The following is a 12,490-nucleotide window of genomic DNA, read 5'->3' as shown; positions in this document are numbered from 1 at the left end:
AATAATGTTCAAGAGGCCCCCTCCAGACGGTTGAGACTTTCAATTAAAAACGAAAAGATTAATCACATGAACTTTCAACCAGATGACAGTCTGCGGCAAAATAAATCACGGGTGGTAAGACCCAAAACTCGCGCCGTATAATTTGGAGCGTTGCAGTAGAGCTTTGGAGGGGAGGGGGGGCGGGAAGCATCGTTCCTCTGTCGCAATGAGCTGATAATAAATATTAGAGTTTGAAAAAAAGACTGATTTTTATAATGAAATGCCTTGCCTTTTTTCTCTCCCTCATGAGTATGAGGACATAGACGTTGGGAAAAAGGCGTTTCATATATATATATATATATATATATATATATATATATATATATATATATATATATAATATATATATATATATATATATGTGTGTGTGTGTGTGTGTGCGTGTGTGTGTGTGTGCGCGCGCGCACGTGTATATATATATATATATCTATATATATATATATTATATATATATATATATATATATATATATAATATATATCATATATAATATGTTTCTTGGAGTGTATACCCTTTTGTTTCACTTGTTTCAGGATGGAAAGATCGGAGTAGTTTTTCTTGAATACCTTTTCGTCCTCGGTTACCGTGAAACAGGCCTGGGTGTCCTGTGACACAAGAGATAATCAATTTTATGAAAATATTCTTCATATTTTTTATTATGAGTATGATAACTATACGTATCTCAGAATGGCATCGTTTTGTTTTTAATGTTGATGCAAAACTGTCTGTAAGAAGGAAAGCTTGATTATTTGTTACAAGTGGACACGAATAGCTTTACAATCTGTTTGTCATCTACTGTAGCCTCTGTTCTGCGATATAAAGACACTATCGTTGACGTCAATTCTTCCTGTAAAATAAAGAAAAAAAATATTGGACGGTCTCCTATTTCCCTTCCTTCGGTAAGTTCTTATGAAATGTGAATGTATTGTTGTCAAATCCTTTGCTTAGAATCGAAGTCTAAACTGATTTGGAAGAAGCAAGTTTAACTGTTGTTGTAGATTATGCCAGACATTCCGTGGATTTAGAGTAGCCTTTTAAGTTACCCACAAACCTGTCGGATGTAGTGAGTTAGGAAACACTGCATAGGTGTTCCATTTTGTGTGTCATGGAGAAAGAGAGAGCGAGAAAAAAAAAGTTTTAAATCCCGTGCTCGGAGAGGCATGTGTATTGTGAACCCATTTTTATTCTATATGGAAATTCATTTGAAAAACTCGGAAATGTGGTTCGTGTTCTCGACCAGATTTTGAGATCCCAGTACAGTATAGATTACGTGTTATGTAATTTATTGAATTTAAGTACCTTTTGAATATGAGATACATAAAGGATTTGAAATTCAAGATAGGAAAGGACAGTCTTCACGGCATCACACAATTTGTCACAAACTTTTATTCTGTAATTTGCCAAATGATAAAAATGATTTAGAGATAACTTCGGTTTGTTTTATCTCTTTGATGGTGTCTTAAAACTAATATAAGATTTCATAGTATACACACACAAATACATACATACATACATACATACATACATACATATACATATGCATATATATATATATATATATATCTTTTCTTAAGTTTTATTAATAAATGATTTCTGTCTTGATATGTTGCAAAGGTTTATGGTCAGGTATTCGCGTAAATTTGGGGACGATAATGCACACCGGACGTTACACTTTCCGGTTGAGTAGCGAGAGAGAGAGAGAGAGAGAGAGAGAGAGAGAGAGAGAGAGAGAGAGAGAGAGAGAGAAGGGGCCGGGGTAAATTTAAAGAAAGAAAGCTCCATAGATCCATTGACTAAAGCGTGATATTTAGGAATTAATTCCCAGTAGATTCGTAACCGAAATAAATTGTTGATTTGCATTGGGATAAATTAAGTTTTTAAAATCTGGAATGATCTTGTGAATTCTACCAGTTTTAACCAATCATTCAAGTTAATCTTGTTGATCGCTGGCCAAGCCCAGTTAAAAGTAACTGGTCTGAAACCATTAAATCGATATTAGATTTGACGTAATGTCACCGCATCTAACCATTCGGACGCTTTCTTTGGAAGTCCTTTTGTTACGTGATCAAATGAAAATTGTGAACAGGAGGCTGTCATCTTTCCATATTAGTTCCTATTGCTCCTATTCAGAACATGACGTAGCATTGATGACTTACCAGTGAGGTTGTCGGAAGAGGTTGTTTCAGAGGTTCCTTTGTGTTCTGATGATATCAGTTTTGGTTTTTGGACTGTTTCTGATTATACTCGGTTTTTTTCCATCTGTCTACCCGCCTGTGGTGTTTTCGCATGGTAACACTGCGTCCCGGACTTTAGATAGTTACATTCAGCTTACATTCAACAATAAGAACAATATCATATTTCGGTTATTAACGGTGTCATTCGCATACAGTAAATTATTAAAACACTTTTCATTTGCAAATGTTCACCCAGATATCCTTTTATTTACCTAAAACTTACACATAGCAGCTTAAGTATCTAAAGCCCGGGACGCAGTGTTGCCATACGCAAACACCACAGGCGGGTGGGCAGATGAAAAAAAAAAAAAAAAAAAAAAAAAAAAAAAAAAAAAAAAAAAAAAAAAAAAACAGAGTATAGGTTATGTAAGTTTGTGTCTGCAGAGGTTCCTTTTTAGCGACTCCTCGAACCTACGTAGGAGCATCGTGCTCTGCCTTTTCACTTGTCACCCGTTGTTTCCGTTCTTTTCCGTAGCTGTCCAACTTCTTTGGTGGAAACCTTACACCTTTCTCCAGTCTTCATCTGCTAATCGAGAACAAATCCTGTGGATGGGCCACACACTGACTGACCGCTTTTTATTATATTTTATTTTACCATACACATGAGAATTTGTATAATTTGTATTAGCCACGGCACCCACTTCACTTCTCGATTTCTTCACTTTCTGGATACGACTGTCTCAACAAAGCCTTGATTCAGAAATGAAGACCATGTTAAGAAACCCTAACTCATTCCCAGCGATGAGAATCGAACTCGCGCAAAGCGATGTGAATCAACCTTGGGTGGTTGATATGGGGTTCAATTGAAGTAGTCGGTCACTAAGAAGGATGTCAATCTACTCTTGCTCATATAGACAAATATTTGTCGAAAGCCGATTAATTTTAGTATAGCTGTGCGTGTGTATTGTGTATGTGCTTTTACAGTATTCAGTGTTATACTTATAAAAATGCGCTGTATGTGGTGACGCTGGCACGCACATGCTCACAAACTCAGGAGAGAGAGAGAGAGAGAGAGAGAGAGAGAGAGAGAGAGAGAGAGAGAGAGAGAGTTACTAGGAGTTACAAGGAGTAGGATGTCTCAAAGACTTGTTAGTCCATCCGAGGAGACATCGTGTGCTCACTTTTCTCTAGGAGCAGGTTTTACTGTTCATGCACAGTGTCGTAATGATTTCTTTTGAACTCTTCCACACTGTTGCTGTTTACAACTTCTGGTGGCAGTTTATTCCATGTGTCGCATATCCTTTATGTGAAGAAGTTCCCGCAGTGAGATGAGTTGTATCTCTTCAGCTCTAGTTTCCATCCATTATTTCTTGTCTAGTTTTCGTTCAACGTAGATAGCTTACTATCTACTTTTGTTATGCCTTTCAGTATTTTGAATGTTTTATTAGTTGTCCTTGCGCTCTAGTCTTCCTTGGTAATCTATTTGCCTGATGGATGGAATTAACTTTGTGGCTCTTGCTTGTACCTCTTCTAATCTATTTATGTTCTTTCATAGTGTTGGTGACCAAAACTGTACTGCATATTCAAGATGGGGTTTAACTATTGATATGTAGAGCTGCTGCACCGTTTCCTTGCTTCTATATCAGAGAGAGAGAGAGAGAGAGAGAGAGAGAGAGAGAGAGAGAGAGAGAGAGAGAGAGAGATATGAAAATGTCACCTTAGGTTTGGGAATATCATTCCACGTGACCAAGGTCGATGTTATATGTGTCGCAACATCCAATCATTTCTCCCCCTTTCGTAAATGATACAGATTTGCAACTCGTTTAGTTGTAGGAAAGAACTCAAATAATTTTGCAAAATATTTTAAAACAGAATCGCTGTAAATCTGTATTTGTTTTTCAAATAAGTTTACGAATGAAAATATGGGAGACGTGTGAAATGATTTTCTGTCTACTCATGGATTGCTCATGATTTCGTCAGTCTCAGTGGGAAATGTAATCTCAGTTGGTCTTGAGAGAGAGAGAGAGAGAGAGAGAGAGAGAGAGAGAGAGAGAGAGAGAGATTGGAGCTGATACTAGAGATAGTGGACACATGCCAGTATCACTCCTCAGAAATATGAGCAGATCACTTGATAGATATTGCCCGTAATGACCAGCAATGGAAGATGTTTAGGGAGGTATGAAAATAGCTTATTTACGAGAGAAAATACGATGTATATCTGTTTCCATAGAGACAGTGGGAGCATATTTCAGTTAATTGGGCGTTTTAGAATAAATGAAGTTGGTGTCGACGTTTATCCTGGATTCCGAAAAATGCGAGGTTTGTCACGAGGGGATCTGAACAAATTATTGAGTATGTTTGTGACAGACTTAATAATTTGTGACAGGTGGCTTATGTTCAGAAATCTATATTCTATGGATAGACGACCAGCATATTATTTAAGAATGTTTTTTGGAGATTTGTTAATAAAAATGTGAAATAAGATTCAGACTCCTAATTCCCCAGTTTTACCGGTTGGAAAGGAAGTTTGGAAAGTTGTTGAAGATTTAATTCAGTTACTCGAATCGAGTGACTCAGATTCATTAGTTTTTGCTATTTCTGTCGCCTTTTTGTTAATCAGATTTTCAGATTAAAAGGTTTGCTTGTAAATGTAAACAGTAAAAGTTGGGCTGATTAAAACGTGTAGCAACTGTTAGATTAACTGAGAGAAACAGCCTCTGGCAAACTTGAACCATCATAAACACTATTCATCGGATGTAGTAAATCTATATAATACATTTTTCAGGCTTCGTTAATCACTTGCTAATTCTGCAGCAATGAGAGTATCTGAATTAATAGCAGCATTGCAGTGGCACTTATTGCATCAATGCGCAAGTGTTGTTAGCTTTGAGAGAAACGTCTTCCTTTAGATAATGAGATTCTTGGGTATTTTAGTATACTGGGAGAGATGGAAGAGGTGCTATACCTTCCTGTGCTTTTGTATGGTATGGGCCATACTAGGCTACTGAAGATAGTTAGGCCAATAGTATATTTCAAATTTTGAAAAATGTATTATTATTATTATTATTATTTATTTTAATATGATTTATGTAAACCTTTACTTTGGATTTCTTTAAAGGGATCCAATTTTATGAATAATAATAATAACGATGATGATGATAATAATAATAATAATAATAATAATAATAATAATAATAATAATAATAATAATAATAATAATAATAATAATAATAATAATAATATAATAATAATAACAGCGCAGGAATATCGAATGGACGAAGGCAGAACTCCGCAGCATAGATCAGAAAAACCAGGAACATATGACAATACACAAAAAGCACTACCCAACCCAAGAGCAAATACAGACAGACTATACATAACACGAAAGGAAGGAGGAGAGGACTACTAATTGTATAGAGGACTGCGTCAATATCGAAAACAGAGCACTGGGGCAATATCTGAAAACCAGTGAAGACGAGTGGCTCAAGTAGTGCATGGGAAGAAGACTAATAAAAGTAGACGAAGACCCATGATATACAGAGACAGGAGAAAGACAGACAGAACAGAGGACTGGCACAACAAACCGAATGCACGGACAATACATGAGACAGACTAAAGAACTAGCCACGATGACAATTGGCAATGGCTACAGAGGGAGAGCTAAAAGAGAAACTGAAGGAATTATAACAGCGGCACAAGATCAGGCCCTAAGAACAAGATATGTTCAAAGAACAGTAGACGGAAATAACATCTCTCCATATGTAAGAAGTGCAATACGAAAAATGAAACCATAAACCACATAGCAAGTGAAATGCTCGGCACTTGCACAGAACCAGTACAAAAAGAGGCATGATTCAGTGGCAAAAGCCCTCCACTGGGAGCCTGTGCAAGAAACATCAGCTACCTTGCAGTAATAAGTGGTACGAGCACCAACCTGAGGGAGTGATAGAAAACGATCAAGCAAAGATCCTCTGGGACTATGGTATCAGAAACGGATAGGGTGATACGTGCAAACGAGACCAGACGTGACGTTGATTGACAAAGTCAAGAAGAAGTATCACTCATTGATGTCGCAATACCATGGGACACCAGAGTTGAAGAGAAAGAGAGGGAAAAATGGATAAATACAAGATCTGAAAATAGAAATAAGAGGATATGGGATATGCCAGTGGAAATCGTACCCATAATCATAGGAGCACTAGGCACGATCCCAAGATCCCTGAAAAGGAATCTAGAAAAACTAGAGGCTGAAGTAGCTCCAGGACTAATGCAGAAGAGTGTGATCCTAGAAACGGCACACATAGTAAGAAAAGTGATGGACTCCTAAGGAGGCAGGATGCAACCCGGAACCCCCCCACACTATAAATACCACCCAGTCGAATTGGAGGACTGTGATAGAGCATAATAATAATAATAATAATAATAATAATAATAATAATAATAATAATAATAATTTAACTATCATTTTCAAGCGATGTTACGTTCTAGTATATTTTTGCTGTCCTCGTGGCTACATACCCCAGCAGTGGGAAAATGATAGAATTTTAATTTCATACAGAAAATCATTAGGTTCATTGCTGCTTGCATATTTATATTTTGCCAAGTGGTTTCTTGTCTCAAGAAGAAAAGGAAGCATTTCCACACAGGTGTTAATCAGTGCAGTAGTTAAACCTGTTTCTTAAAATTAAAAAAAAGATTAGCTGTCAAATGAGTAACAACATTGCTAGACTTCATTATTATTTTTATTATTTTGCATCGTCAGAGAGACGGAAGAAATTGCGCCACAGTAAAAGTGATCTAATTGAAGTGTTTACACGATAAGATGAAGAGCGATTCGGGATCTATTCCGGTTCGGGCCAAGGAGAAAGTCTTTCCGAAGTTTTTGCCGTTTCTTCGTGAGTTGCCCAATGGCAGGCGAGGTCGACGCTCTCCGAACCTTTTCCGCGTTTTTGTGCCAAAGATTATAAACGCGAGATGAAATTGTATTGCTTGGTTTCCTTTCCATAATGATGAATGTAAATTACCCATGCGAGAATGCTCAGACACCTTTCATTTAGCGAATGTCTCCAGATACTATTGGAACCTTTTTGATTACTGGTTTAAAGCTCCATTCAAATGATTGCTTAGGAGGTTTAAATGCCTACAATGATGTGATTTCGAGCGAAATTCCGGTTTGATTGTGGGTTTCGGAGCGTTTTTTGTTCTCTTTGCCGAGCTGTGTAGATTATATTAATCCCGTACGAACATTTACTTAATACTTCCTGTCGTTTTATGAGTAGCGCAGAAATGGTGCTTAAATTATAGATATCTATTATGTTTGTGTGCTCGAGAGAGAGAGAGAGAGAGAGAGAGAGAGAGAGAGAGAGAGAGAGATTTTTTTCTTAGTTACAGAATAGTCGCAAAACGAAAATGTTAGTAATAATTTGTTCCTTAATTGAAATGAGATAGAATTCAACAATCGTAATTTCTGGTCTCGAAAGGGTGGAACGTTTTTGCAATTTTGATAGACTGAAAGTAGCATTAAATCCCGGTACTCAATACATGTTAGTTATTACCCTTTACGCAAAGTGTCAAGTCGTTTTCGTAGGACATGCAGTAAAAATATTTTGTCAATCTTATAGTAATTGTGTGTTGGGATTTCCTATGGCAATAAAACTGTCTTTTTCATTACATAGTCTTGATAAATAAAGGAATTTAAAGATATTTAAATTTAACTGCGGTGATGTGTTAATTTTCGTGAGGTCAAGAATTCTCTCTCTCTCTCTCTCTCTCTCTCTCTCTCTCTCTCTCTCTCTCTCTCTCTCTCTCTCTCTCTCTCTCTCTCTCTCTCTCTCGTGTCCGTGGTTTTAACTGATTGGAAGTGGGTGAAAGATGATTGATCAGTGGCCAGTTTAATTTTTTTGTAGGATATCATTTATTGATGGGAGAGCCTAACTGTTAGAAATACTTTTTGAACATGCTAAAACAATGGTATTATAATCGACAGACAGTTTAGGAATAGACGTAAAATTAGGAATGCCGAATGTGAAGGATCACCATTAGGAATATTTGGAAAGGTGAACCAAAATATAAAAGAAATCATAACACTCATTCAAGAGAAGCAGCAAAACTTAAGGCAATGACAACGGAAACGAAAATAGCTGAAATAGGTAACGAAATGAGAATTACCGAAGCGAAAGCAGCGAAATTAGGAATACAGGAATGGAAGGGAGCTCAGATACGAAAAGCATACATTTCAATTTTCGTGACATAAAACTCGAGCTTCTTATGTAAAAACAAGCACCCATAAGATATTCTGGCAAAATTTCGAAATTCACGAGAAATGGGGAGAGAGAGAGAGAGAGAGAGAGAGTCGAGTAAATACACGATAAGTGCATTAGTGTATATAGTAGTTGAATGAAAATTTTAATTTCTTGCATTTTTCAAGGGATTTAAGACATTTCCCATGTTAGGCTTATTATTTTTTATTTTTATTTTGATAAGTTATCTTTAGTATTTTTGTCTCAAGACTTTTTGGTGTAATGAATCCTTTCTAAATTATTTGTTCAAAAAAAAAAATTCGTAAACGGTCTCATGAAAAAATTCTGTAGATTTGGAAAAAAGTTTTTATCTTCCTTTCTTATCCCTTTTGCTTTTCTTCCACAAAAATGTTCAGTTGTAATTTTTTTAAATTAAGTTCATGTGTTTCAAGTGTGGTTACCTAATTAGTGTAAAAGGTAGCTAAGTTGAATTAAAGTGGTCAGCATATTTTAGAATTAGTATTTTATCATCATCATCATCAACTATATGATACGATACTATTTAAAAGGCAATGTATTGTCTTGCTTCTCATTTTCTTCAAATGGAAGCAGCAGTAGAATAAAGAAAAAAGTAAAGTTTTTCAGCATTTTTTTTTTTTTTTTTTTTTTTTTTTTTTTTTTTTTTTTTTTTTTTTTTTCAAGTCACTCATGGTTGATATACAGTGTAACTCATCCCTCCAAGTTTCACAGGGAAATTATCAGTCACAGTGTGTCTAATGCACATGGCATTTGTTTTTACACATTTTAAAATCTGCCTGCATTAAATTGATGCACAGTTTTAAATTTGATTATTGATACTGACATTTAAATTTGATTATTCACAGGATGAAGCTGGAACTTTTAATATGTGTGCTGGCCGTAGTGATTAGGGGCATTGGTGTCCAAGGCTTGGAGAATGGCTTGGCTCGGACTCCACCAATGGGGTGGCTGGCTTGGCAGAGATTCAGATGCAACACAGATTGTGTGAATGATCCACACAATTGTATTAGGTAAGGGTGCCCCTATATATGTACCCAGCACTTAGTTTACCTATAATGTTAATTATTTCATTGAAAAAATTGTAGAACATGGTCATTTAATGATGAAAAGCATCATGAATTTGTATTTGAATTAAAAATAGCTATTACACAAAACTGTGTTGCAAATTTTATTATTTTGTATTATCCTCATTCTTCCAACCATGGCTAAATTAAATTTAATATATATCTTGGATGGATTCATCATTTGTACATTACAGCAATATTTTCTCATAAATTAGATTATGATCGAAAGATTATTTGCAGCCATGTGCTGTATTTGTATTGTATATTATGAACTCCAAATGCAAAGTTTTATATAAAATTTCTTACTTGCATTTATTGAATTGTCAAGTGCTGAAATGTGCACAAATAATAGCTTTCATTTTGATAAGAGAGGGGCAACAGGATAGTAAACTTGGTGCCATTGCCAGTTCAAAAGCAGAGTTAAAAGAGATGAAGAGGATTGGGTAGAACAAACATATATCCTAATCCTGACCAGTTGGGTTTTATTAATCTGATTGAATCTTTTCAGTGAGGCACTATTTATGCAGATGGCCGACATTATTGTAAATGAGGGTTACAGAGATCTTGGTTATAATTTGGTCTCGCTGGATGATTGCTGGTTGGCTCGCACAAGGGACTTGAACGGTAGGCTACAGCCCGACTTCAGCCGATTTCCGTCCGGAATAGCAGCTTTGGGAGATTATGTAAGTGCTTCATTGTGTCTTTTCATGATTAAAATTCCACCTTTTATTTCCTTATTCTTCTCCAGGTCAGTTCTAAATGGTAGAATGTTGAGAAATGTTAGTTTACAGGTAATAGGAGTTACCTGTGGTGTTCTTAGGAACAGCACAGTTTTTTGGTGTAAGGAACTATGGTGGCTCCTTTCCAAGGTATTATGTGATCATAAGCACTGGATGATGGATATTGTAAACTTTTTCATAGGGAGGTAGGGAGTGTGACGCCTATGAGTTTCTCATGGTGTTATTGGTTTAACTACATTTTTTTTTTTATGAAATTTCTAGGATATTTTGTTGTTTTTATGACATTTGGTCTTTTTCTGAATTTTAGAGGGTCATAAATTTGGAAGACATGTGACTTGAAGTTACTTAGGTAGTCAGAAGTAGTTAAGTTCATAGGTCTCCAAAAATAGTAGTCTTCTTGGTAACCCATTATTAATGTTGCTAAAACTTATTATTTTCATAAGATACTAATTCTTAGTATATTTGTAAACAACCCAGATAAGCAGAAGACATGGATGAATTAAAATTTAAGGGACCATTTTTTTCTTCAGGCTTTTAGCATTTTGGTTTAAGTGTTTTGAAATTATATTTTAAAAGCGGAATTGCAGTACATAACGGTATGTATTGGGAAGTGCATTTTGATTTTTGTGTACGTTTGCTAGGTAATTACATAATTACTTACAGTGGAAATTCTGTTCAACTCTTATAATTCAGTTGCACAATTAGAAAAGTTAGTGCACTCACATGGTATTAGTATACTATAATGTTGTGCAATTATGCAGTCAAATTTCTAGACACATACAGCGTCTCATGGTTACAGAATAAGGAGTTTTGTTGATTAAATAAAATGAGTTTCCACTTATTTGTTTACTATCAACATTTCTTGTTCTTGTTGATAGATCTGTTCACAACGAGGTTAGGCAGAAAACTTCGTGTCCTATGTTCTCAGTCCCCAACCCATGGGTGTCAATGTAAGAAACTTTCCAGTACCCCTGGGATAACCTGAATGTATATTCATAACTGTGTTAGTTTTATATCTTGTGTTTATTGTCTAGATTATTTCCTGTGTTTGGCTCCAGATTGAAATGTCATAAACATTATCATTGCAGATGCACAAACGAGGACTGAAGTTTGGCATTTATGAAGATTATGGTAATTTTACCTGTGCAGGGTATCCAGGAATTTTAGGATACTTGCAGACTGATGCTCAGACCTTTGCTGAATGGGGAGTTGATTATGTTAAGTTGGATGGCTGTTATTCCCATCCCACTGACATGGACCAAGGTAAATATAAGCTTATAAAAGTTTTCTATTTTAAGTTCAGCAGTGTTTGCCTGTAGTGATAAGATTATGTGCAAGTTGTCTGTTGATGCTGCATATGCAGTATGCTTTTTTTTTTTATCAGCCTTTGAAAATTATATAGGAAGAACAATTGTTTTTAGTTCTTTTTTGTTCTAGATTTATATCATTTTGCTCAAATTTAATGCTTTAATTTGAAATGCATTACAAGATAATTTTCAGGTAAACTAGATTTCTTTCTGGAGTTAATGCTTAGACTCTAATAACATCAAATGATGCCTCTTTTCTAAAAAGACACTAATATTCAGATATCTGGTACCATTGGGATGATATCTATCTTCCACAGTAGTAGGGGCTGTTCAAAGAGAATTATATAAACCAGTTCTAGGAGGAAGATGATAAAAATTGCCTATCTTTCCTTATTTTCTCTAACAATTTTTGTTATAACAGGTGTGAAAATATATTTATACATATTGCATAATTGAAATGGAAACTTTTCTGTTTGTCTTTTTGTATGAAGAATTATTTTTAAATATCAAGTTTTCTAAACATAAATGCCTCTTGACAAACATACGTTAAATGCATCATTCAGACAAGTAATTTTTTTACTATTCCAGTTTAAAACTAGCTGTAAAAATTGCAAGTACATATTTAGCTTTGATAGGGGACCAAAACCAACATTATGTCATCTAAGAATAAATTTACAGTAAGAAAATTGAATTATCTCTATGCTTGTAAGCAGTAAGCCAGATCTGAGTGTGTTTTTGCCACAGATGAGTTTTGCAACCCCACCAGAAATTGCAAAAAGGGAAATTTTACTGACATGTCAGAGATCAATTTTTTTCTAATGTTGACTTTTTACATGATTAAAACTAAATAAGCTTTAAATGTGTGTTAAATGATGATAAAATATTTGT

The 12,490-nt window shown here is 35.3% G+C and overlaps 1 protein-coding gene across 6 annotated transcripts in view; it reads left to right on the top strand.

Annotated features, from left to right (window-relative positions):
- LOC135212602 (alpha-N-acetylgalactosaminidase-like) overlaps window positions 1-12,490 on the top strand; it is a gene marked incomplete at its 3' end in the record, with an annotated part of 120,142 nt that overhangs the window by 89,650 nt on the left and 18,002 nt on the right. For all 6 annotated transcript variants that reach the window (XM_064246164.1, XM_064246163.1, XM_064246166.1 and 3 more), the window contains 3 exon segments: window positions 9,337-9,501; window positions 10,064-10,238; window positions 11,384-11,558. In XM_064246164.1, the coding sequence (XP_064102234.1) occupies window positions 9,338-9,501; window positions 10,064-10,238; window positions 11,384-11,558 (514 nt within the window).

The sequence above is a fragment of the Macrobrachium nipponense genome, chromosome 41 (genome assembly GCF_015104395.2).
Source record: "Macrobrachium nipponense isolate FS-2020 chromosome 41, ASM1510439v2, whole genome shotgun sequence".
In the NCBI taxonomy this organism is placed as follows: domain Eukaryota; kingdom Metazoa; phylum Arthropoda; class Malacostraca; order Decapoda; family Palaemonidae; genus Macrobrachium; species Macrobrachium nipponense.
The sequence above is the reverse complement of the archived record's forward strand: the minus strand, read 5'-3'. Positions and strand labels throughout refer to the sequence as shown.